At 40.3% G+C, this 26810-nt stretch overlaps 1 protein-coding gene across 10 annotated transcripts in view; it reads right to left on the reverse strand.

Annotated features, from left to right (window-relative positions):
• ERC1 (ELKS/RAB6-interacting/CAST family member 1) overlaps window positions 1–26810 on the reverse strand; it is a 274951-nt gene that overhangs the window by 161271 nt on the left and 86870 nt on the right. For all 10 annotated transcript variants that reach the window (XR_014784243.1, XM_084809321.1, XM_084809326.1 and 7 more), the window contains 3 exons: window positions 26099–26239; window positions 25846–25986; window positions 16186–16379 (listed from right to left, as the gene is read on the reverse strand). Coding sequence is in view for 9 of the 10 variants with exons in the window: in XM_084809321.1 (XP_084665447.1) it covers window positions 16186–16379; window positions 25846–25986; window positions 26099–26239 (476 nt within the window). In the remaining variant the exon portion in view is untranslated. The remainder of the gene's footprint in view (window positions 1–16185; window positions 16380–25845; window positions 25987–26098; window positions 26240–26810) is intronic.

A 26810-nucleotide genomic window follows, 5' to 3' on the forward strand; every position in this document is an offset into this window, starting at 1 on the left:
AGAGGCCAGCTGAGTGGCCTGCATAAGTTCTTCCATGTGAACAAGCAGCTCCTCCTCAAATAATTAAAGCTGGCTTTACAGTTGTAGAGACACAAATGACAGAGCTGAAACACATTTTGGAGTCTATGCACATGGGAGATTCTATTCCTAAATCCTTCGGGAAGAAAATAATACACTTTCTAAGATATCAGTTTGATGCCTTTCATCAGTGCAATATTTCAAAAAGGGGTTTTTAAAGTAAAAAATCCCCTACTATGTAAATAAAAAGCAAATCCACTTTGCAATGTTACTCAAACAGCAGATTAATTTCTCTCTTCAGTTATGCCTCAGACACAATCCAAAAGCTTAAAAGCCATTATGTCTTTGGTGAGAGTTAATACAGAGTTAATACAGCACTGTTAAAATGAATGCTAGTAAGTTCAAATAGTCAATTAGGAGTTCTGTTCTGCTTTTGCCACGAGTTCTCGTCATTTTCTTACACTGTTCTTTACTTTTTCATGGCATTTATAAGACAAGGCAACCAATGCCAATGAAAACAGTGCTTGTTGTTATAAAAGTCATGAAAATATAACTAGTCTGTTGTATGTGTGCCAATAAGAAGCCCCAAATGGGTTTTCAGAGAGGGGTGGGTGGATTTTATTTCCTGAAACCAGGAAATCCAGGTCCTAAAAACAAATTCCATGTACAGATAAGCATAAAGGAAGGGAAAGGGAAGTAGAATTGAAAACTGAGAGGGGTAGATAGGAGAAATCAACTTTGTACCTAACCCTTAAAATAGGTCTCAAGAGAGTTCAAAGGTGTAGTCAGATCTAGAAGTAGATTAATTCCTGGCTGCAACTCTATCCAGTTCTTGTCTTCTCTTTAATTCAAGAGAGCCATTACTATCCAAGATCAGTACTTTGCAAACCATGAAATCATCTTCTAAACTTACTAAATCTTCTGTCTTCAAATTCCTGTCCTAAGAACTTTACTGGGGATACCTATACTCTCCTGGCACCATTTCATTCCCCTGTTCAGCTCTTATACCCTTCAACACCACATCTCCTTCAGCCCATAGCTCCTACACAAACCTTCTCCCCATGTCCTTTCATCTGCACAGCAGTCAGGGATTTGCAGCCCCACACTTCTCCTTTCAGTGAATCTAGAAGGCTTATAATCTGTTCTTCAGGGTATAAAGCCCAATCCCAATAAGATGCATAATTATTTATATCCCTTCTTTCACATCACTGCACACTGATTTCCTTCTCCAGGAAGGACAGCTATTCGAAGAAACATGGGACAGATGTAAATGTGGCCTATTAAAGAAAAGATACTGTAAATACTTCTCAACTCTCCTAACATTAAGAAATCTGGTTTTAGTGTAAGAAGCCCAAGAATGAAAGTCACTTTGGAAACAAAAACTGCCACTTTGTTTGGAACCACTCTGATCAGGGAGTTAGTAGATGAAAGACGACTTATGAAGCTGCTGAATTTCAGTATAATGGAGGAGTAACTGTAGCAGATGGAAGCAAAGGGGTCCTTCGGACTGAATTTTCATCAAATTACAAGACGGGAAGAATGTGCAGAAAAGCATGTAACTGAAAGGATGAACACCAGAATCTTCAAAATGTTGTGATAATTTTTTTTGTACAACCATATTTATTAGGCCAGTAACTTGCAAGGCTGTTATTTCATTATGAACTCACAATGTTAAGGTATTAATGCTGAAATGAGGTAATTTTTACAATATGAACTAATAAAACAAAATATTTGCAAAGGCCTTTGGCCTTAAGACACCACTTGGTTATTTGAAGGCCACTGCAGCAGATATGGTTAATATATTAAAATATATATTTTAGTCCTGCTATATGTATTTTATAGGAAGAAATTACATCTATTTGTACTTAGAAAAAAACAGTTGGACATTTTCCTCTAGAGAATAGAGATGACTTTTTCAATTAGAGCCTTTACACCATTTCCTTTTTTTCCCCCCAACAAAACTCCCTGACAATTATGCCATTTCATTGCAAGCTTCTGGCACATGCCTTTAGGACAAACACATGTTCAGTATTGCTCACATCTAGCTGGTGAAATGTGATAAGATCTCTTTCCTGCTGAGTTCTTACCCAATCTGAAATTAAAGCACTGCTTTGCTTGGATTTGAAAAAAAAAAATCCTTTATGGTCTTTTGCTCCAGAGTATTTCAGACTTGACTGGAAACATACCTGGCTAGGCAGAACACTGGGATTTGCCAGCCCTGTCTTCCATATTTCACCATCCTCCCCCATATGGCATTAATAAAGCCACATGCTGAATTTTCTGGGGTTCTATGGCACACACAGGATATGAATTACAGTAACAATGTGTTTTTAATTTTTCTCCCACTAGAGGCGATGAAATCAGGTAGTGTTACTGTTATTCTTGCTTCCCAAGTTTATCCTCCTCTATATATGGGTAAGTGGAGTTATTACCAGTGGGGATGCTGATCAATAGCTCAACACAGGCTTTTGTTGTAAGTTTTCTTATACAAATATTTTTGGAACTTTAATAACTTCCTTTTGATTATTCTTGCAAGTTACGAAAAAGAAACATGTGGAACATTTGGCATAACATTCAGAGCAGTCTATATTCTGAATACTTAAAAATCTGCAAACATCCAACATTACATAAACAACAACTGTTCTGAAAAAGGTTGCTCAGTTCTCTCAGTCTTACTCTAAAAGCAGTCTTCTGCTCCTACAGCTACAGCATGAGTATTCAGAACAATGAACCCTGAATAATCCTTACTAATATATGTTTATACCAGCCTTCCCCAATCTGGTGACCTCCAGATATTTTGCACTACAACTCTGAGTATTCCTGACCATTGGCTATCCTAGCTAGGGCTGATGGGAGTTGATGTCCAAAAGGTCTGGAGGGTACCAGTTTGGGGAAGGTTGGTGTATACCCATTAGCTAACTTATTCTACATATAACAAATCTCATCAAATTATTTTGGAAACAACCAAAATAAAGGTGAATCCTGAGAAAGGATAGCCTAGAAATTTAGATATCAATTACAGAGAGCACACAAAACAGGAGTAAGAAGCAAACCCAAAGTTACTGGCCTCCAAGAAGTAAGCATGTTCTAAGATGCCATACATCCCAACTCTCCAATCATAAAGAACAGTATTGGTCACCTAAAGGCTCAAAATGATCCAGTCAACTGCAGTTTTAATCCAAGGTGAAAGTTTCACCCATGTACAGACATAAATCAGTAAGATGGAGAACTAGTAAACTCTTGAAGGGTCTAACATCCTCAGGACTACAAAGACAAAAACCTAGGCTATAAAGTCATAGCTGCTGTTGATACAAAACAAATGGCAAGTGCTTTACTGGCCTCTCCTTCACAACCAGACACAAGGTGGAAAATCTGAATTTGGATAAGATGACATATTGTTGTTCAGTTGTTCAGTCGTGTCCGACTCTTCGTGACCCCATGGACCATAGCACGCCAGGCCTTCCTGTCCTGCGCTCTCTCCTGGAGCGTGCTCAAGTTCATATTCATTGCATCAGTGATGCTATCTAGCCATCACATCCTCTGCCGTCCCCTTCTCCTTTGGCCTTCAGTCTTTCCCAGCATCAGGGTCTTTTCCAGAGAGTTTTCTCTTCGCATTAGGTGGCCAAAATATTGGAGCTTCAGCTTCAGTATCTGTCCTTCCAATGAGCACTCAGGGTTGATTTCCTTTAGGACTGACTGATTTGACCTCCTTGCAGTCCAGGGGACTCGTAACAGTCTTCTCCAGCACCACAGTTCGAAAGCATCAATACTTCGGCGCTCAGCCTTCCTTATAGTCAGCTCTCACAGCCATACATTACTACTGGGAAAACCATAGCTTTAATTAGACGGACCTTTGTCGGCAAGGTGATGTCTCCGCTTCTTACTATGCTGTCTAGGTTTGCCATAGCTTTCCTCCCAGGGAGCAAGCGTCTTTTAATTTCATGGCTACAGTCACCGTCTGCGGTGATCTTGGAGCCCAAGAAAGTAAAATCTGTCACTGCTTCCATTTCTTCCCCTTCCATATGCCAGGAAGTGATGGGGCCAGATGCCATGATCTTCGTTTTTTTAATGTTGAGTTTCAAACCAGCTTTTGCACTCTCCTCTTTCACCCTCAACAAGAGGCTCTTGAGATCCTCTTCACTTTCTGCCATTAGGGTGGTATCGTCTGCATATTGGAGGTTGTTGATAATTCTCCCGGCAATCTTAATTCTGACCTGTGATTCATCCAACCCGGCGTTTCTCATGATGTACTCTGCATATAAGTTAAATAAGCAGGGTGACAATATGCAGCCTTGTTGTACTTCTTTCCCAATTTTGAACCACTCGGTTGTTCCATGTCTGGTTCTTACTGTTGCTTCTTAACCCTTGTACAGGTTTCTCAGGAGACAGGTAAGGTGGTCTGGTATTCCCATCACTTTAAGAATTTGCCACAGTTTGTTGTCATCCACACAATCAAAGGCTTTAGCGTAGTCAATGAAGCAGAAATAGACGTTTTTCTGGGATTCTCTTGCTTTCTCCATGATCCAGCGAATGTTGGCGATTTGATCTCTAGCTCCTCTGCCTCTTCGAAACCCAGCTTGTACTTCCGGTAGTTCTCGGTTCGCATACTGCTGAAGCCTAGCTTGTAGGATTTTGAGCATCACCTTGCTGGCATGTGAAATGAGCGCAATTGTGCGGTAGTTTGAACACTCTTTGGCATTGCCCTTCTTTGGAACAGGAATGTAAACTGACCTTTTCCAATCTTGCGGCCATTGTTGAGTGTTCCAAATTTGTTGGCATATTGAATGCAGCACTTTAACAGCATCATCTTTTAGGATTTTAAATAGCTCAGCTGGAATACTGTCATCTCCGCTAGCTTTGTTGTTACTAATGCTTCCTAAGGCCCACTTGACTTCACTGTGTATTCTTTCCACCTCTTCTTAATCTCATCTGCTTCTGTTAGGTCCCTGCCTTCTTTGTCCTTTATCATGCCCATCTTTGCACAAAACGTTCCCTTGAGATCTCCGATTTTCTTGAAGAGATCTCTAGTCTAACACCAAAAAAAGATGTCCTCTTCATCATAGGGGATTGGAATGCTAAAGTAGGAAGTCAAGAAATCACCGGGATAACAGGCAGGCATGGCCTTGGTGTACAAAATGAAGCAGGACAAAAGCTAATAGAGTTTTGCCAAGAGAACACGCTGATCATAGCAAACACTCTTTTCCAACAGCACAAGAGGCGACTCTACACATGGACATCACCAGATGGTCAATACTGAAATCAGACTGATTATGTCCTTTGCAGCCAAAGATGGAGAAGCTCCATACAGTCAGTAAAAACAAGACCTGGAGCTGAATGTGGCTCAGATCATGAGCTGCTTCTTGCAAAATTTCGGCTTAAATTGAAGAAAGTAGGGAAAACCACTAAACCATTCAGGTATGACCTAAATCATATCCCTTATGAATATACAGTGGAGGTGAGGAATAGATTTAAGGGATTTGACCTGATAGACAGAGTGCCTGAGGAACTATGGACGGAGGTCCGTAACATTGTTCAGGAGGCAGCAATGAAATCCATCCCAAAGAAAAAGAAATGCAAGAAAGCAAAGTGGCTGTCTGATGAGGCTTTACAAGTAGCTGAGGAAAGAAGGGAAGCAAAAAGCAAGGGAGAAAGGGGAAGATATATCCAACTGAATGCAGAGTTCCAGAGAATAGCAAGGAGAGACAAGAAGGCCTTCTTAAATGAACAATGCAAAGAAATTGAGGAAAACAACAGAATGGGAAAGACTAGAGATCTTTTCAAGAAAATCGGAGATCTCAAGGGAACGTTTTGTGCAAAGACGGGCATGATAAAGGACAAAGAAGGCAGGGACCTCACAGAAGCAGATGAGATTAAGAAGAGGTGGAAAGAATACACAGAAGAACTACACAGGAAAGATCTTAATGTCCCTGATAGCCACGATAGTGCGGTCACTAAACTTGAGCCGGACATCCTAGGGAGTGAAGTCAAGTGGGCCTTAGGAAGCATTAGTAACAACAAAGCTAGCGGAAATGACAGTATTCCAGCTGAGCTATTTAAAATCCTAAAAGATGATGCTGTTAAAGTGCTGCATTCAACATGTCAACAAATTTGGAACACTCAACAATGGCCGCAAGATTGGAAAAGGTCAGTTTACATTCCAATTCCAAAGAAGGGCAATGCCAAAGAGTGTTCAAACTACCGCACAATTGCGCTCATTTCACATCCCAGCAAGGTGATGCTCAAAATCCTACAAACTAGGCTTCAGCAGTATGCGAACCGAGAACTACCAGAAGTACAAACTGGGTTTTGAAGAGACAGAGGAACTAGACATCAAATCGCCAACATTCGCTGGATCATGGAGAAAGCAAGAGAATCCCAGAAAAACGTCTATTTCTGCTTCATTGACTACGCTAAAGCCTTTGATTGTGTGGATCACAACAAACTGTGGCAAATTCTTAAAGTGATGGGAGTACCAGACCACCTTACCTGTCTCCTGAGAAACCTGTACGAGGGTCAAGAAGCAACAGTAAGAACCAGACATGGAACAACCAAGTGGTTCAAAATTGGGAAAGGAGTACGACAAGGCTGCATATTGTCACCCTGCTTATTTAACTTATATGCAGAGTACATCATGAGAAACGCCGGGTTGGATGAATCACAGGTCGGAATTAAGATTGCCGGGAGAATTATCAACAACCTCCGATATGCAGACGATACCACCTTAATGGCAGAAAGTGAAGAGGATCTAAAGAGCCTCTTGTTGAGGGTGAAAGAGGAGAGTGCAAAAGCTGGTTTGAAACTCAACATTAAAAAAACGAAGATTATGGCATCTGGCCCCATCACTTCCTGGCATATAGAAGGGGAAGAAATGGAAGAAGTGACAGATTTTACTTTCTTGGGCTCCAAGATCACCGCAGAAGGTGACTGTAGCCATGAAATTAAAAGACGCTTGCTCCTTGGGAGGAAAGCTATGGCAAACCTAGGCAGCATAGTAAGAAGCAGAGACATCACCTTGCCGACAAAGGTCCGTCTAATCAAAGCTATGGTTTTCCCAGTAGTAATGTATGGCTGTGAGAGCTGGACTATAAGGAAGGCTGAGCGCCGAAGAATTGATGCTTTCGAACTGTGGTGCTGGAGAAGACTGTTACGAGTCCCCTGGACTGCAAGGAGGTCAAATCAGTCCATCCTAAAGGAAATCAACCCTGAGTGCTCATTGCAAGGACAGATACTGAAGCTGAAGCTCAAATATTTTGGCCACCTAATGCGAAGAGAAAACTCTCTGGAAAAGACCCTGATGCTGGGAAAGACTGAAGGCCAAAGGAGAAGGGGACGGCAGAGGATGAGATGGCTAGATAGCATCACCGATGCAATGAATATGAACTTGAGCACACTCCGGGAGAGAGCGCAGGACAGGAAGGCCTGGCGTGCTATGGTCCATGGGGTCACGAAGAGTCGGACACGACTGAACGACTGAACAACAATTTTAATGTGGTGTTTTAATCTTTTTACGCTCTTACTGTTTTATTTTTTGTGTTCACTGCTCCGAAATCTGTGCTAGATATGGAGTGGAATATAAATGTTGTGAATGAATGAATGAATGAATAAAACGGGTGGTTGATATCTAACAAAACTCAAAAGATGGGTTGTTATTTTTCTCCCCTGACATGGCCTAGATTGGTTACATGCTACTGAGTCAGTTAAGGAGGGAATGAGGTTAGGGCAGGCCAAGGGCTAGCCAGTGGAGACTGGGGGCTTGGCCAGTTGTCTACCTCCACTCAGGTAGTACACTCTCCAACTGGAAGAAACCTTACTCTTCTCAGATAAGCATGGTTATGGAGGAGCAGGTGGTGGAAGTTACTACCAACTGGCTAACAAACCAAACTCAAAATAGTCATAGCCCCTATTAGAGTGACCAAGATTTCTTGTCCAGTTTCAGCACCTCAATTTTAGATGTAACTATCTAATAAAATCCTTAAATTAGCATACTGACCTTGAAGTAAGGCTGAAGCAAGCAGCAAATCCAGGGTAGGAAATGTGAAAGAGAAAGTTAGAGAAAAGGTTAATGAAAATACACCCCAAAGTTAACGCATCAAGAAAAGTGACAGAAGAGCAGCATGACATCAAAAAGCAAGACAAGAAAGAAAGACAAAGCACTTTCAATCAAAACCCACCATTTTGGTAAGCTTCCCATCAATAAAAAAAACCACCTAATTAGATTACACCATTCTACACACAAGGAGTGTTCTGGAAAGTCTTCTTTTGATTGTAATTTGTTTCTTGAAGCAATAGCGAAAGAAAACTTCAAACGCTGTAGGGATCACACTGGAAAGCAACTATCTACTGTTTAAGGAAATCTTTTATGAAACACATAAGTTAGCAAGCTGGTAATTCTGGGAACACTGAGAACTTTCTTCAGGCTGCCCCCCTCTGAAGTCTAAAATTTACTGCAACAGACTATCTTAATGAGACAAAATTAAATGAATTAATACCCTGCATGCCTTCACATGTTCCTTGTAAAGCTTTAAGAAAATCTAGGTCTTTTAATTTTGAACAAACTCTTCACACACATAAAAAATGTTTTCACAAGGTTGCTTTCCTTAAGTCAACTATACTTCAAGTTTATACCATGAGGTGCAATCTAAAAAACAATAATGAACATACTACTTCTAGACAGTTCTCTCCAACACTATTGAGCAGTAGAAGTGTTAAAGACTACCCATTGGAGATTACTGCATAGCCATGGGTCCATAAGTTCATTATTGCCCTTTTGGTGTTAATTCTAATACCCTGTTATCAGATGCATCCACGTTCAATTTCACTGATAAATATGAGATCTACAGAGAAAAATCAAAGAAGGGAGTGCCGATGTACAACATTATCATTTTATCTCTTGTCTTAGCAAATTGCAAAAAATGTTTTACAAGATACAATTGACTCTTATAGTCACTGCTATAATTTCAATGAAGACCCTGCTCTTCCTCCTCAGGGAACTCTTCAATATCATACTGCTTTCTGCAAAGATTACTCAGTACGATTTACGTACTCAACAGACTGGGGCTCTATGGCAAATATAATTATTATATAATGTTAGTGATTCTTTATTCTGTTACGCAGTATTACTCAAAGGCTTCCTACCATATATAATTGTTAGCCAGTTTAAGCTCAGTTGAAGATATTATATTCAAAATCATCTGTTGATTTGGGTGCAATTAAATGGCTGTACTCTAAACTCCTGAAAATATAAGTCATTTAATTGGATTAAATAAAAAAACAATACCTATTCCTGAGAACTTAAGACTGTTTCAAAGAGATGTGGTTAGAAAGAGGGTGGATATGACTGGTCAACACTATTGGTCAAAACAGCTAAAATGTTAAATTGGTATTGTGAAAATTTAGGATCAACTGCAAGCTTTCATCTTCGGATACATTTACAGTAGGACAGCAAACAGATTGTAAAATAGCTCTATGAACAAAAGCTGTTATCATAGGTTCAGAACCTATTTGTTTTGGGCCAGAATCAGTCTGCAGCTACTTTGAAATCTCACTGGGGATTTGGTAAGAGAAAATATAGAAGTCAGGAAAAGACAATGAAGCAAGTTGCTTCTGATGATGGACATTTCTAAACAAAGGTATTTCCCCCTGAATGGCAGTAGACATATATTTTATTTGCCAACATAAGGAAGACCAAAAATATGTGCTTGATTTTCTTAAATGTCAAATATTTCAGAGAAGATAAATGCTATCTTAGTTTTACAAAACTTTGTACAGATACCAACTTAGTAGCTGGCTACAAAAACGTAGCAAGCATTGGAAGCCTGTGACCTGGCAACTCAATTAAAACTAACCTCGAACTCTAAAGGCTGCTTTACACATTTATAACATGCTCAGAATTGCAGGGCAGTGTGGAGTCATTCTTTGTCAACATTTAAATATACTTCCTTTTAACCTACATCAGTGAAATTGACTTAAATACAAAGGAGCAAGCAGTCTCCCCAAACAAAGCAGGCCTAAGCAAGCAGGATCAGTCAGAATGAAACCTCTCATGTTACAAAATAATGCAACCATTATTGCAAGCAACATTTCTCTTCAAGCACACATGCTACCTACATTCCTTACAAAATCCAGAAGCAGTGCCTCTTCCAAGCCTCAAAAAGTGTGTACCTCTGCCACAATACTTTATAATTTGTTCAGTGGGGGTATAAATATATTTCTAGATAAAGTGAGAGCAAAACTCAAAAATTTCAGGTCATTTCATTATTTTAAAATGCAAGAATATATTTTAGAAGCATATTGCTTAAACCGGAGAGTATCCTCAGGCCAGCATTTTTAAAATTCTGTTTGTTTCAGTTGGCTTTAGTAGGAGCAAAAATCTTTCGATTGCTTTCTATCAGTTGATTGCTACAGACAACACATCATCTTTATAGCTGTTGTGGATAGAGTTGCCCTGTTTTTGTCTTTTACCATTTCTTTTGACTGAACTGAAATAGTTACCCTCAACAATATGACTACTAATAAGTATTATGGAGAAAATGGAATATTATTCTCGCTTTAATTCTGCGTGAACACAAAAAGGCGACTGTATTTTTATTCCAGATACTGCCCTTTGCCTCATTTCAATATGCATGGATTGAGTTCCCTTTTATTTAATTCTTCTTGTCATAGAAGATTACCAGACTAAGAGAGCAATCCTATGGCCCCTAGACACTGTTTGAGGGGCCATAGCATAAAGGGGATTCCTCCCGCCCTGAGATCGGCGACAGCACTCCAAACCCAGAAGCAGGAGTCGGAGATCCAACCACCCTCCCCCGACCCCTAGCTGGCGTGGAAAAAACTGTGTCGGCTGGCCTCTAAGGTCAGAAAACTGACCTTGGAGAAGGGGAAAAGGGGGTGTTCCGGTGCTGGGGAGGGGATCAGAGAGGCCAGGATACGAGCTATCCTAAGCCTCTTCCAGCCTCCTTCCCCTTTGAAGCACCCTTGCTAGATGGACTGAAAAGCCCATCTAGGAAAAATCGGAAAAGACAAAGGACGGGGAGACAAGTCCACAAACTTATTTTTAAATCCACAAATCGTTATTTTTAAACCCCCAGTGACAGTATTCTATGAAATTTACACTTCTCCAACAAATGAGATTAAACTGTACTAGGATCAACAGTGTGGTAAAAAGACAGCTTATCATCACTTGCTAAAAGGTTCAAGTTAAATAAGGGCTGCAATAATCAAGTGTTTTTAAAATCAAGTATATGTTATTAATACGTTCTAATCGTATATATAACAGCCAGATTTCAGTGATCCAAGTAATTCTTCCTGCACCCCCAAGGCTTCCTCAATCCCTTCTTCTGACTATAACTTCACATGCTGTACTGTATATCACTCTGAAGGTTCCACCAAATTTTAAGGGTAACTTTTTGGTGGTCTGCAAGGTGATGGGGGGGTGGGGGGGTGTTAAGTATTGAAAAGGCTGAAAAGTACAGAGAGAGAAATCCTATGGTCCCTGGGCGAGCATCCCAGGGACCATAGGATGGCTCAGGAAACCCCTCCAAAGTCGGAAGGGGGAATCTGTGATCTGCCCCCAGATCCCTCCCCTTTGCAGCTGGCTCAGAGAGAACCAAACTGGCTGCCTCTCCAAAGTCAGAAAACTGACACTGGAGGCAGAGGAAAGAGGAAGTTCCAGTGGGCGGGAAGGGGAGGAGACCAGAAGGACCAAGATATGAGTTATCTGGAATCAGGAAAGATAAGAGGATGGGGAGGTGAAGATCGCCTTCACTTCTCCTCCTGCCCTGACAGCTTCAGCCCAGCAGGGCATAGGAAACTTGGAAGCCACCGAGTTCGGGGGCTTCTGAGGTTATTTTGGAGTGGTGTGTTATCTTTCTGTTTTTCCATCCTTTTTTAAAAACAAAATGCCATGTTTTATTCATGCTTGAAAATTCAAATGAAGTACTTGAAGAGCACCAAACACCCTGATGTTGAAACATCTGATGTTCCAGTGGGGATATTCACAGAAATATAACCGTGGAAGAGGAGAATGGATTAAAAAATGCAGTGCTGACAGTTTTATCCCACAGATCCATGGTTCTAAAGGTATGCCAGGGCCTGAATGCATTATTAAAATGCAATTAATGTGCACATGCACAAATAAACACAAAATGTTGACTACAGCAAACCCCAGCAGAAATTGCAGCCAGTTAGCTGAAAGCAGCATTCCACCAGCAAGAAACAACAGCCTTGTAAGGAACTCACTTTCCTAAAAAGTCCCATACAAACCCCCATACAGGCTGCGGTGCAGGGACAGACACCTGGTATGGGGAGGACAATCTGTGTGAAGTGTGCCTTCTGAAAAAAGGCATTGCAAAAGAAACCATACACACAAACAAACCAAGAGAGCCAGAAAAGACAAACAGAGGGGGAAATACAAAATAAACATCAATGAGACATTAGATGATTATGGAATGACAATACAGAGAGCAAGTGGTTAGTAAGAGGAATGGAAGAACTAGACATTTGATATCTGAACAGAACTCCATAAAAACAAAGCTGTTCACAAATCAGGTGCATTTTTAAAAAATTTCCAGAGGGGCAGCTGTGTTAGACTGTTGCAGCAAAAAACAACCAAGAGTCCTGTGGTATCTTAAAGACTAACAAATGTATTATGACATAAGCTTTTATGTACCACAGTCTATTTCATCAGTCTGCATCTGGCTAAGTGGGCTGCAGTCCATAAAAGCAAGTGCCATAATACATTTGCTAGTCTTTATGATGCCACAAGTTAAATTTAACCCACTGAAGTGTTTTCATTTGTTCAAAAACAATGAAGAATTAGCTTCTAAGGCTCTCTAAAATACGCTTACTACGGAGTAAGCCACATTGAACACAATGAAACTTACTTTCATAGGATTGCACTGTTAGTCATCTCCCTTCCAGATTAAGTTTCTTCTATTGCCTGACAATGTTCTGTTCCTATCACTTTTTTGGCATAGGTTTCCAGGAAACACTATGAGAGAATTCCTTGATAACTTCCTCAACTCATTCCCTCTTTCTCCTCCCCATTTATGAAATGGCTCTCTAGCGCAGAGGCAATAGCTAGGTCAGCTCTTACTCAATTTAAGTTTCTTTTATCAACAAATCACCCTGCTGTACTAAAGTGGGTTGATAAGTACAAGCTGCAAGAGAAGTCAGCATTATGCATCAGCAGTGTCTCAGCGAGTTAGCGGCATGGCTCTACACAGGGCTGCTCTTGAAGATGGTTTGCAAGTACATGATGAAGCAATTAGAATGCTTCTGAGAAACAGGTGCCCAGAACATATCACACCTATTCTTTATCAGTAACATTATCTGCCTATTCATTTCCAGACCCAATTCATGGTGCTAGGTTTGGTTTTTAAAGCCTAATTGATTTGAGACCACATTATCTGAAGAACCACCTGTATGAGTATTCCCTAGCATTAAGAGAACTATTAGGTTGGCAGGTACTGGGGATAGGGCTTTCTTAGTAGTGGTCCTACAACTTTGGAATCTCTTCTAGGGAGTTATTATGGCCTCATCACTGCTGGCTTAAAAAAAACCCTCTGAAGACATTTATTCCAGTCTGCATTTGGTACTTCAAAACATCTTTATTGCTGGTGGTTGGTGGTGGTGGTTTTTTATTTGTTTTTAATTGTAATTGCTATTTTCATGTATTTTATCATCTTCTAAGCTGCCTTGTGAGGGCAAATGCAGCCTGAAAAGGTGGGTTAAAAATATTTAAAATAAAACAATAATAAATAGTGGTTTCTCCTGTGCAACTCAAGAACACATGCATTTCAGAATAATCAACTATGATCTAAATAAAAAAAAGGCATTGGTTTTTCTTAGTATCATTTACAGATTGGAAGGATGCATTGGACAAAGGACGCTCTCAAATATTATACTTTTCCTACAGATTTGAAGTGGTGTGGGATTATCTTCAATTTCAACTAGAGAGCCATAAATTCCACCCAGCATTCATCCCGTAAGACTGCATGTTACACTAAGCAGAAGGAAAAATCAACTGATACATATCCCTGGAAGTTATATTACTCTAAAAAAGGGGTGCACAACTTGTGGCCCTCCAGATATTTTGGCCTACAACTCCCATCAGCGCTAGTCAGCATAGTCAATAGTGAGGGATCATGGGAAATGTAGGCCAAAAGATCTGGAGGACCACACGTTGCCCATTCTTGCTCAAGAAGATCAGAACACAAAAATGTTTCTCTCTGAAGGCACAGATGGAAGGACCTGCCTTGAATAAGTTGAAAAGAAAGACACGACAGGCTTTGGCAATCATTTTAAATGTGGAAGAAGGACAGGGAAAATTCAAAGATGGTTCCAGGCTTTTTTTTAACCCTCAGAGGGAAGGTAACAATATTTTAAACACTGTCAGACCAGTCTGGAAGGAAGGATTAACAGTGCTGCCTGCAACATATTCACTTTAATTCTGGCGGAACATCCAAAATGGCATATTGGCAAGATACAGAGATGTAGAATTGAACAACATATATTAATGGAGAAACTTAGATTTCAGAGATAACAAATCTGGCAAATTCAGTTCAAGGAGAATTGTAGGAGGGGTAAAACTTCTGCATTTCCATGTCAACTGCTCAGCAGACATTTTGTAATGAAACAACAAATGACATTTATTTTTCCCTGTAGCCACCAAAAACCATTCACAGAAAAGTTCTCAAGGCCTTAATGGAAAACATAGGGGAAAAGCTGAGAATGAAAATTAACTTCTAAAACTATCTACTCTTTCAGTGAAACAGGAATAACCACTATCAAATGAGCAAATCTTTGCAGGTAATCCAATTCAGAGGTTTCACTATAGTGTGTTTTTAATGAATTGAGATTTCTTTTTGGCACATCTGAGTAGAGTCTACTCAGATACAGCAATGAGAAGGAGCACCATCAGATGCACAAGTTTCCCCTACCGTGTACTCTCTTTCCCAAAATCTGGAGTTCTGCATAGATTTCTTTACCAATAGCTTATACAAATGTTGCCCATAACTATCCTGCACATTCTACATCTAGCTCAACCTTAAAATATTAAGTTAAATGAACAAATGGCTTAGAAGCTGGGCAATGAGACAATCCCATGCAGCCATCTCATTTCAAGGATTAATATATCCACCAAGGAAAAGTCTGCTCAGGCAGTGGTCTCAATCTATGTGACTTTCTTGGCATTTGACAAAATGCAATTGAATCCATATGAAATATGTTAAAGAAATCTCCTCCAGCAAAAGAGGAAAAGTTAATGCGCTGCCAAGAAATGAACCTCCAAAATATACCTTTCAAGGCAACAGTAGATCAAATTATAAATAAGATTTATATACCACTGTTTTAAAAATGGCTGAAGAGCTTAGAACTGCAGTTCAGAAGAAAAAATAACAATGGCTGATGTTCTTCCCCTATTTTCTATTCAAACCTGTGTTTCCATGACTTCCCCTGTCACTAGTTGTTAGTTGTTCAAATCTAGAGGGGTTGTTAAACATTACCAAAGTCCTATTACAATAAAAAGATGGCTTGTAGAATCCACATGTAATATAAACAGGTGGCAATCCTATTTCCAAGCTATAAAGTGGTATCCTTCTGCTTGATTAGGTCTAGACCAGCCTTCCCCAACGTGGTGCCCTCCAGATGCTTCGGACTTCAACTCCCATCAGCCCCAGCCAGCATGGTCAATGGTCAGGAATGTTGGGAGTTGTAGACCACAGCATCTGAAAGGCGCCAGGTTGGGGAAGGCTGGTCTGGGCACACACCTTCTCATAGAAGAAGAATAAGTCCTCATATCAGGTTGCATATTTAAAAGGCCAAGCACAATCTGTGGCAATCATATTACAATAAACAGCATAAATTTGCCAATAAATAGCATAAATTTGCCAGGCTTAGGTAGGTGGGTACATGTAACTAAAACTAGTATTTCACTAAGTTATAATCATCTAACTGCATAAGACTTCAGCAGACTTTCCCCCCATTTCCACAGTCTCCGGAAACACTGGAGTATCTTTCTGAAAATCTATAAAACTGCAAATTCTTTTAAACTCTTAAGAAAAACACTAACCAAATTTTTAAAGACCACCAAATATCCTAGTTTTAAAGATAAAACACCAAATAACTGAAACCTGGCTTTTCTCTCCTAAAATCTCATATCCTTCTCACCTTTCCAGTTCTGCTATCTTCTTATCTTTATCATTCTTCTCATTTTCCATCTCCTTCAGGATTTCCAGCAGACGATCCACTTCAGCTTGAGCCTTACTGGATTCTTCTTGGTGCCGCGCCACGTCTCTCTCCAACTGCTGAAATCTGTCACTCATCTCTGGACTGGCCCTAGCCTCCAATGCTGCTTCATGAGCCTGCACAGAAAAGTATACCAAGACTTATTCTTCACATCCATAATAGAAAACATTCTGTTCTAAAGAACAGATGTAAGAGCCCTGCTGTATCAAACCAAGGATCCACCTAGTCTGACATCTTGTTTCCAACTGTGGCCAGCCAGATGTCATCATCCCTGCTATGGGCTTCCCACAAGCAATAGCTCTTCCCTGAGTTACTATCTGAAAAGACATTACTAAATGTTATACTCATACTTATTTGTGAAAGAAAAGTGCAAGAGGCTGTTCAAATGTATTACAGGAAAAGGTACATTAAATTTAGGTGATTCCCCCACATCTCCCAAAGCTAAACTACAACAAAGAGAAATAAAATTGCAATAATTGGTTTCTTCTACACCAATGTCTTTCTCCTCTTTTTCTTTTTCCTTCAATACCGAAGAACTGCTCTCTGTAACAGTGGGGAAGACTGACTTAGTCTCCTTGCATCAGCCCCTACTTCCCTGCACAAAGCCCCATAGGGTTCCACTGACATGCAGGGGCTTTACATCTCCCTCTTCCAGCAGCAGCCCTTCATGCCTTCCAAAAAGTTATCCACAGTCATGGGGCCCTCCACAGCAGTAGCCCATTATGAATTGCTGCTAAAATAAAATATTGTTGCCTCCTCTCCAATACACACACGGAAGCACTTTGGACTCATGCATGAGGGGGAGGGGGAGAAAGAGGAGAATCCTGCCTTAAGCATTACACTGGCTGCATGCATTGTACTGGTGAGAACTGGTGCTGCTGTGATGCAGTGAGGGGCAGTCAGTTCAGAAACTGTACTCAAGTCAAGTCTGTCAAAAACTAAACAGGCATTGTTTGTCAAAGAGTAATAGTCAGAAGGAAGGGTATGAGACAAGACTTTAAAGTGTTTTTCAAACTTTCAGTTATATCAAGTTCCCCCTAAAAATTACCTAGTTTAAAGTGGTATCTGAATGTAATAGGAAGTTAGAAATCTGATATGTTCCAGCAAAAACAAAGGCCCAGTTTGCACGTAACAACAACCCATGGCCAAGCGTAAGTGAGCATGTTGCCTTCTGCCTGCTCACCACTTCCATTTTGCATCTGCTTCCCGAAACAACCCAGGAATGCCTTCACTTCCTGGGTTGTGAGTTGTTACCTCCAACCCTGGCAAGCTTGGTTTGTTCAGGGTTCAACAACCTAGAGTTTGAACCCATGGTTGGGGTTAAAACTCTCGGTTGTTTAATCCTCAACCATCCAGAGTGTGGGGTTCAGACATCATGACTAACAACCCAGGAATGGGCAAGGATGTTTTGGAAAGTGGATGCAAAGCAGAAGTGGCAAGCACGCAGGACACCTGCATCCACTCACTCATGCCCAGCCTGGCTGATTCATGGGTTGGCGTTATCTGTGAACCAAGTCAATGAGTCCTGTGGCATCTTAAAGACTAACACATTTATTCTGGCATAACCTTCCTCCATCAAAGCTTATGCCAGAATAAATGTGTTAGCCTTTTGCCACAAGACTCTTCGTAAGATCTGGAAGGTATCGGCTGGATATTATACTGCCTGTTGCTTCTTGAAGTAATTTGGTACGAGTGAATATTATCAGTTTTTCAACAAGCATGGAAACAGAGGAACTAATTAATGTAATTTGTATTATGATTAATGTAAATAAATTATACATCATGTTAATATAAAACACCATAAGAAATTCAGAGTTAAAGTATTCCCATTCTTTTTGCTGATACTGAAACGTATGGCAAATTCTAGGCTAAAAATAAAAAAGCAGCTAGCACAAACTGTTCTGGTAAACCAAACTTTGCAGAACATTACACTGTGACACAAAGTGGCTGCAAACAAGGAGTGCAATGACAGAAGTTCATGTGCAAATTTCAGCAGTCTGAATCAAGATGTTCACACATTATGTTTTTTAGGTATATACATAAGATGTTTTGTGTACACCTATAAAAATGTAGAGTATGAATGTAACAAACATCTGATTTGTGCAGGGACATTCAGCAAAGAACTGAGATTCATTGTAGGTCCCTGCTGAACATAAACATTGTCTCCGTGATTTATACTTCATGGGTTTGTCATCATGAAGTATGCAAAATGACTTTTTTTTAGAATACAAACATACATACATATATATATGATCGCTACCCAGTTATGATTTTCTGTGTGTGTGTGTGTGTGTGTGTGTGTGTGAGAGAGAGAGAGAGAGAGAGCGCGCGAGCGCAACATCTCCCCAGACAAATAGCCCTCCCACACCTCCACCACATTGTGGTTACTTGAAGGAAAGGCAATTTTCACATACACTTTGTAACTAAATCATAAACTGGAAATTAAAATAAATTTGCAACCCTAAGCATGCTTATTTGAAAGTTAACTTCATCAAAATCCATAAAACTTGTTTTAAAGGAAGTAAGACAGTTTGGACATAATATTCCCAGCTTGATAAATCATGGTTTAAGCAGTGGGCCTCCCCACTTCTCCTTCACTCTTTGTCTCTGCTGTTCATGTAAAGCTGGGATGGGTGGGGTGGGGTGGAGAAGAAGAGCTAGAAACCTTAAAATATGCTGTAACGCTGTTGAATGTTCAAGTTCAGAAATGTTAATCTTATGAAAATAAGCTGTAATGAAATTGTCTTAGCTGTTAATTGGTGAAAGGCTACTTGCTTCAATGGGAAGCCTTACAGTAGCATTTAGGAACTTGCTTTGAGTAAAACATAAGAAATTCTGAAATAATTAGGAGTGTTATACTTTCTACTTAATTAAGAGGAAGACATTAAAACTACTACTTAACACTTCATGTTCTAACTCAAATTCTTCAGGGGTTATCTGTAAATTAAGCAATCTCCCATTCCACTCTACTGTCTCAGTGCCCTTACAATACTACAGATAGGCACACTTACTATTCAGGGGTATGGTACCTCAGGCCCTGGGGCCAAATCTGGCCCACCTGAGGTTGCAATCCAACCCTCCAGTGTTCCCCAGATGGTCACACTCCCTTCTCCTGTCCCAACTCCTTTCTCATAACCACTGATCGTTTGGTGTTTTCCTGGTTTTTGTCCAGGTTTTCCCCATTCTAAAAAGTTGAAATGCTTCTCCTGAGGCTTAATTACTGGTAGCAAGAGTTTTAAACTAAAATATACTGGCCTTTTTGCCCTGTCCCTTTTACCTTCAGCACTTGCCCACCACTAGAATGCGGTCTCTGAGAGTTTGTCTTAATGGAATTTGGCCATTGGGCTGAACACCCCTGTACTAAATGCTTCTTTCCTCAACATATCAGAATTTGGTAAGGTAACAAGCAATTCAGAAGACTATTTGGTCACACTCAACACTAAGGAGAAGAGAGTCATTGTGTGGTGACTTTTCCACCTCAAATATGCTATACAAAATGGCCCACAATGTTCCCATGAATACAGAATCAGAAAGTATTCTATCATTGATGGATTTTTGTTACTTAACTAAAGCATATATTACACAGATAAACAATGACCAGGTATTTATTACAATATAATATTTTTAGCCTTCACATTCAAAATAAAATTACTTTCTATTTTTTACTTTAGGCAACAGTTTTCTCATACTCCTACTTAAGCAAACAGCAGTGTTAAAAGCATAAGAAACTGCTTAGTCAGCTGTGAGTGCATTTTGGAAATGCTGTTACCAAAAAGATAGTTATCCAGAAAGATACCTAAAGGTGATTTATTTTTTAAATTTATATTTTTATATTTATATTCCAGCCTATCACTTGGTCTTAGGGTATTTAACACACATACAATAATGTGGATCATTTTCCCCAAAGTCACAATATAGCCAGTCTGCTACCCACTCACTCCTCAAGCCCCCATGTCAACTCAGAAATTTCTTCTCTGACCAAATGTAATCTATCTTGGCAAGCATACCTAACAACTATATATACCAGACTTCTTCCCTCTTCTTTTAGCCAGACATTTATGTAACACAACCAGTATTGTCATGGTCCATGTAGAAGCCAACTAAACTTCATCTCTATTTCTCTAACCCAACCCCCAAAATCTAGAAGAAAATCTACAGCACCCTAACCCATACTCCTAAATGAACCCAACATGAGCAGACAGCCTGACCACCAGCTGCCAAGACACCCAGCCACTAATAGAGTCTGCTTATTGTAGGGAAAGGGACTGACCTTGTTCATCCCAAGCAGCGTGGTGCAAGATTTATAGCTATACAGAGAGGAATAAGTTAGTCTGGTAGCTGGCCACTGATGAAGACTGCATGCTGCAGGCAAGGAGCTGATCTTGCAGATTCTTTCCCAACAGAGGGTGTCTTTTTTAAATCCTAACATCAGGTGCAAAGCAGTTGGTCACTGAGGGCCCTAGATTAATGGTTAGGCTTCTCTTAATCATGGTTGAGAGATTGGGACCCAGCCGAGAGATTGCATACCCTCTTCCTGCAGTGACCCTCCCCTTTACCTTAACTGCAGTTAAGTATTACTTTAGTACCAATATTAACTACTGTTATGGCCAACTAGGATTTCAGGATTTGAAGCCAGCGTTGAGCTATGGCTTGTCCTAACTATAGTTAACATCAGTGGTATTGTAAGCCTGAATTGCATTAAGAAGGATGAGGTGGCAGTGAAGGGTGGATTTATTTCGGAGCAGGAAGGTGTACACAATCCCATAGCCTGCTCTTAGGTCTCTTTAACTGCTTGAGAGCTCATGATGTTACATCTGCTCTGGCACTGATAACAGATTGCTTACTGCAGTCGTTTAGTAGAAAGACTGCTGTATGTATCCCTAAGTGAGGTAAATTGTATATCTGGACTTCGTATTTCTAGTCTTGACATTTTATACTAAGGAATATTATATCGTACTACTAACTTGTGCTGAGTACTATATTATGTATTTTAAGATATATTTCTAAAACTTGGTATTTCCAATCAAAGTATTTGCGAATTCCAATTGATTATCCTATTCTATGAATTCTTAGGAATGGTATTCTATGAAAAACCAGTCTGAGATGGGAAAGGAACAGCATGTGTTTAGATAAATATAAAATTACTTCTCCAATAAGCCCAGTTTACATCTCAATGAGGAGATTCACATGCAAATTTAGGGTTAAAAGCTTCTTTGATAATGTGTAGTGCTTTGTGCACAGGACTGGGTTCAAATCCTCACTCAGCCATGAAGCTCAGTGGATGACCCTGGGTCAATCACTTTCTCAGCCTAACTTATCTCACACGGTTGTTGTGAGGATAAAAGGGCATGGGGTGGAGAGAATGTGTGTGCCATCCTGAAGTCCTTGGAAGAATGGATAAGAACATAATTGTCAGGGTTGGATTGGAGCCCACAGAGCCCCAAAGCAGTTCTGATTCTGAGGAAGAGATAGAAACCATGGGAGAGGAACCCGCTCGTTTTTCAGAGGCGCAACTGGAGGGAAAGTCCCTCCCTGCTCACATTCCTGAGAGTGACAGTGACCCTGGCAGGGAGAGGGAGGTACAACTGGAGCTTATGGACGTGAGGCGCTGGCGCAGGGACAAGCGAGAGGTTGCGGGCACCGAGAGGAGGCGCTCAGCCTGCTTGGCGCGATGACAACAGCTGCACCCCGATGCCCCACGGGAAAGGGGTAGACTCTCTCCTCCTAGCCCTTAAGTTCAGAGGCTTCCCGCCCTTTCCCTCCAAACGGAGACCAACTGACTCTCTAAGGCTAGAATCCCCTGGTACGCTGCTCCCTCTTAAGTTTTCCTCTTAGGCTAAGGCAATTAGCATCTGTAAGCGTCATTAGGTTGAATGGAAATAAAGCCTGGGAAAAGAGCCCTTTTGTCTGCGTGTTGATTCTGGGCTACTTGAGGATTTCAGAAGGCAGCAAGGGTGCTCCTGACAGTAATTAACATTTTTTTCATCTCCTCCCTGCCTCAAATGTCCTCTGATTTCAACAAGCAAGTTCAAGTTCAATGTTTTACCAATAAAACACGATATAAGTTCAAGCAATATACTTCAGTGAGTGCCAAATTAACCTGAATTATTCCAATAGATGAGACTTTGCACTGACAGTGTTATAACAGTCCTATGAAAGTTCATGGATAACTAACATAAATTGAAAACTACAGATTCAAAAAGCGACTAAGCAGAGAAACAGAGGGGTAGTACATCTACCTTAAGCTAATTAAAAAGAAAAGAAAACCAGAAAGTGTTAGTAAAGAAAGACAAGGATCTTCCTAAGCTTTTAAACACTTGACTGCTCTGGAATTTTGCATTCCCTCCTGCCCACCCTCTCCCAACTACATCCCATCCCCACAAAAGAGCTCACCAAAATATATTGTGTTGGCTGAAGAATACAAAGATACAAGTGAATATACATGCAGAACAGAACACAACCAAAAGGGTCTGGCAATGGGCCTTTCAGTTTTTCATGGAACTTACTGGCTTGGATGGGTGACTCAATAAGACTTCAGGGTGCTAAAGAGAAAGATAGGAAAAGAGGGGAAGAATTGGGAAAAGGAGCAGTGCAAGAGAGAAAAAAAGATGTAACAAGCAAACAGTCTAAAGAAAGATGTAAAGACATTCAGACATTCATTACTGAAAAACATAAATGTAGATTTAGGATTCAGTCTGAAATAGAGATTAACACTGTAAAAATGAAACTAACCCTAGTTTTACCCTCCCTTCTGATTGTTTTCCGTCTTTGGACACTTCTCTTTTGGGTGGTGAAATGAAGTTTGGATAACCTTTTGCTATATACATTACTTACCTAAATCAATTAATAGTTGGAAAGGTGTTTGGAAAAAGAAAGCTTTAAGAAGAATAACCAAGTTATGTTTTTAATGAACATTTCAGAATATTTAGGATCAAACGTTTCAACTCTTGTTGAGATTTCTCATCATTTAAAAATTCCTAGCCCTGTAGAATATGTACAACAGCCTGAAAATATGAATTAACTGTAACCTAAAAGTAAAAAACCAAAGGTTTATGACCCTACTTAATATCTGAATGCATGATTATTGCAATGCTGGCACTGTTGTGTGTAGAACATGTGTAGCCTGTAATGTTCAAAGTGCAAAGCAACTGGGATTCACTGATCAGGGAACTGCTCCACTCATACACTGGTAGCAACACACTCATGCTGCACTTCAAATGCTATAGTGGTAGATAAGGACACCAAGATGCTATATACAAGTGACACCATTGGTCCATCTAGCCCAGTACTGTCTACACTAACTGGCGGTGGCTCTCCAGGGTTTCAGAGAGGAATTTTTCCCAGCCTAACCTGGGGATGCCAGGGATTGAATCTGGGACCTTATGCATGCAAAGCATGTGATCTAGTACTGAACTACAGCTCCCTCCCCGAACATATATATGATAAATATAAAATGTAACAGGCAAGACAGAAATTATTTCCATATTTAAATACATATCTCCTTGTAACATGTTACCTCTTGACTGAAGCAGAAGTTTCTTATCTGTCTCTAGTAAAATATTTAAAGATGACACACGTGATTGTATGTACAAAGCTAGCAAGTGTGGGAGAAGACCAGGCCAGCAATTTCTCCCTGACATGCAAGTTGTATGTGTGTGATCTTTCCCCCATGTGAAATCTGAGGTGCAGTTTGTAGTGATAAGTGCAGCAAGAGGTAGATTACGCAGGATTCCTGATCTTTGGCTCTTAGCACTACAAATGTTTCATGAACCTTTGAATCAGGAAACAGTTAGATGTCCTATTCCAAATAGCTCTTCAAGGGCCATGGGTTAAATATCTAACCATTCAATATTAACTCCATTTATTTATTTAGAAGACCTTTTCCCTGCTCAAAACAGCTTACAATGTAATCCAATTAATGCAAAACAAAAAACAAAAACCCAACCCCCATATAAACTGATATACTGCAACTCTCAATATTTTTTTTCGGCTGGTGCTTCTTGTGCCCCTTTAGAGGGTTTTTCCATTCCTTTCCATAGCTGCTGCCAGCTTCATTTGCTTTTGTTTGAGTATCTCCAGAGATTCAAATTCCAGTCTTGACAATTTCATCTGAATGCTTTGTGCCTTATTGGGAATTGCATCAGGCCAAGAGAAACTCCATTGCTATTACTAATGGCTCCATTGCAATTTCAGCAAACGGATGAAACACATTTTACCCCAAACATTCTCCAAATGGCTAGTGTCTTAAGATTGAGTTTTACTGGCTGGGCAGAGTCAGGGTGCTTTTGACATGTTGGCAGAGTCAGATTAGTCTTTTCCTTTGCCACTTAAGATGGTATTCTGCTGACTGATGGGAGGTGGGGCAGATTCAGTTGCTGAAGTCTCTGGCAAGTGGATAGAATCAGGGTGATCTCCCTTTCTGCCTGATGAAGATTAATTATTTCATGTAGCCAAAAGGAAAAGGCTCTACACTTCAGACCAAAAATGTTTACATGAAGAGCTCCAGCACCCTATTTGCATCTCTTTCTGTTAAAATAACTGGGATAGGCCCAGGTATAGGAAGCTCTTCAAAAAAGAAATGCAAGGAATCAAATAGGGTCTACAATAGGACTAAGTACTGAAGACAAATCTCAGAGGAAAATGTATTCTAAGGCTTAAACAATGGAATCAAACAATTAGATTTTTACAAAGGTTTAAAAGTATCTGTACAGTCAGCAAGTGAATGAATGTATTTTCACACTTTCTACTAACACCCTTTTAGGTTATTTTTCCTCTATGTTCCCCTCACCCTGCAATTTATTATTTCAACCACGTTTTTTCTAGCCCAATCACATTGAGAATCTATTCCCTGATACCACAATAAACCCTTCATTCACACTACACTTACCTCCTTAAATTTAGGAAGATTAGGCTTTTTATATTTTGATCCTTGTTAGGGCACTACTTTTTTGCAGTGGAATTAACTTTAACGATCTCCACCTTTCATACTGGTCAACATCTTTAAGCACTAGCTCAGTCATATATGGCTGTGTACTCACCCAAAGAACTCGCTTTTTCCTAGTTAATTATTAAGGCCTTGCTGATAGGACAGCTCTTCAGTCTATTTGCTTTTTAGGCTGCTTTGCATGTTACAAGGAAGCAGAGACAGGGGGATGGATGCTCAAGTCACTTCTGCACCCTCTATGCATGCTTCTGGATATCATGTGAAGAGTGAGCTTGCACTTCACCCCCAAGAGAGCTATGCGAGCTCTATCACTATCAGAAGTACATGAATCTCTCAACTAAGGAAATGCTAAAATCTCCTTCTCCCAGAAGCATGGAAAGAGGACATGAGAGTCACTCATAGATCCTCTATTGCCATTTTTTGCAGTGTGCAAAGTGGCTCTAAATGTACAACTCCAGTCACTAAATGCAATCATCCTACACAGGCACTTTGCACACCAATACTCTGCTGATCTTAAGTAATAACAAATTATCTAAATAAGCATTTACATAAGGAGGAAGGGAATGATTAAAAGAAAGGTACGTCTATAAATGGAGCAGCACTTTCTATTTAAGAGGACACAGGTTTATAGTTTTTACCTTTTTCAGCTGAGATTCCAGTTTCAGACATTCTTCCTTTTTCTGTTCTAAGGCAATTTCTAGTGTCTTCAGCCTAGAGTCTTTCTTCAATCCTGATGATGCTAAAGATGAGGCATGCTCCTTCAAGTCCAGCAGTGTAGTCTACAACAAAAGGAACACATGAATTAATGTGAAGAATTTACAAAACCAGAATTTTCAACGACTGTACCACGATTTTGTTCTGCAATTTGTATTTGTCATCCAGGAGCTTAACCTCTTTCTCTGAAAGATCTCCTTGCAAGACGATGACTTTCTCTTTCAGGTCCTTAACATCTTTTTTATAGTTGTCAATCTCCTCCTGTTTTTCTCGCTCATCTCTGTCACGCTGTTCCTTCAGACGCTCGATAGTACGCTCCTGACAAAAACAGAGTACTCAGTCAAAGAAATTTCAAGTCTGAATTGCTGAACAAATGCTTAATTCTGAGAAGGTGCCATGTCTGTTCATTCAGACACAAGACCCACTGTCTTATTCCCAACCGTACATAGGATCACAGCCTTAAACAAGCTTCCATTTAGTCCAGGATTTTGTTTCGAACAGCAACCAGAAACATGCTTTTTGGAATCTCACAAACAGTGCAAAGAAACAGGTATCCTGTCAAGAATGAGGGTAGTAGAAGCTGAAGCTATGAGGGCCACTTGAATTGTCATGTACCAAGCAGCCACCTGGAAGCTGATTGTTTTTTGGCCGTTTCTCAGCCCAGCAGCTCAAGGCCACACTCTGCTCTGGCTAATTGGGAAAGTGATAACAGCCGTGTCTGGTGGGAAGATTCAGCCTCCTCTGTGGGTGGAGTGGGGTGTCCTGGGACTGGATTATGATTGGGTGTTTCAAATCTGCCTTGAGTTGCTAGGGCTGGGCAATAAAAAGGGGGCCAAAGAAGGGGCGGGGGTCTCTTCTTTTGCCCTGACTGTACTAGGGTGTGCTGCTG

Source organism: Heloderma suspectum, chromosome 7, assembly GCF_057233095.1.
Source record: "Heloderma suspectum isolate Gila_16-S chromosome 7, 16-S_ref, whole genome shotgun sequence".
In the NCBI taxonomy this organism is placed as follows: domain Eukaryota; kingdom Metazoa; phylum Chordata; class Lepidosauria; order Squamata; family Helodermatidae; genus Heloderma; species Heloderma suspectum.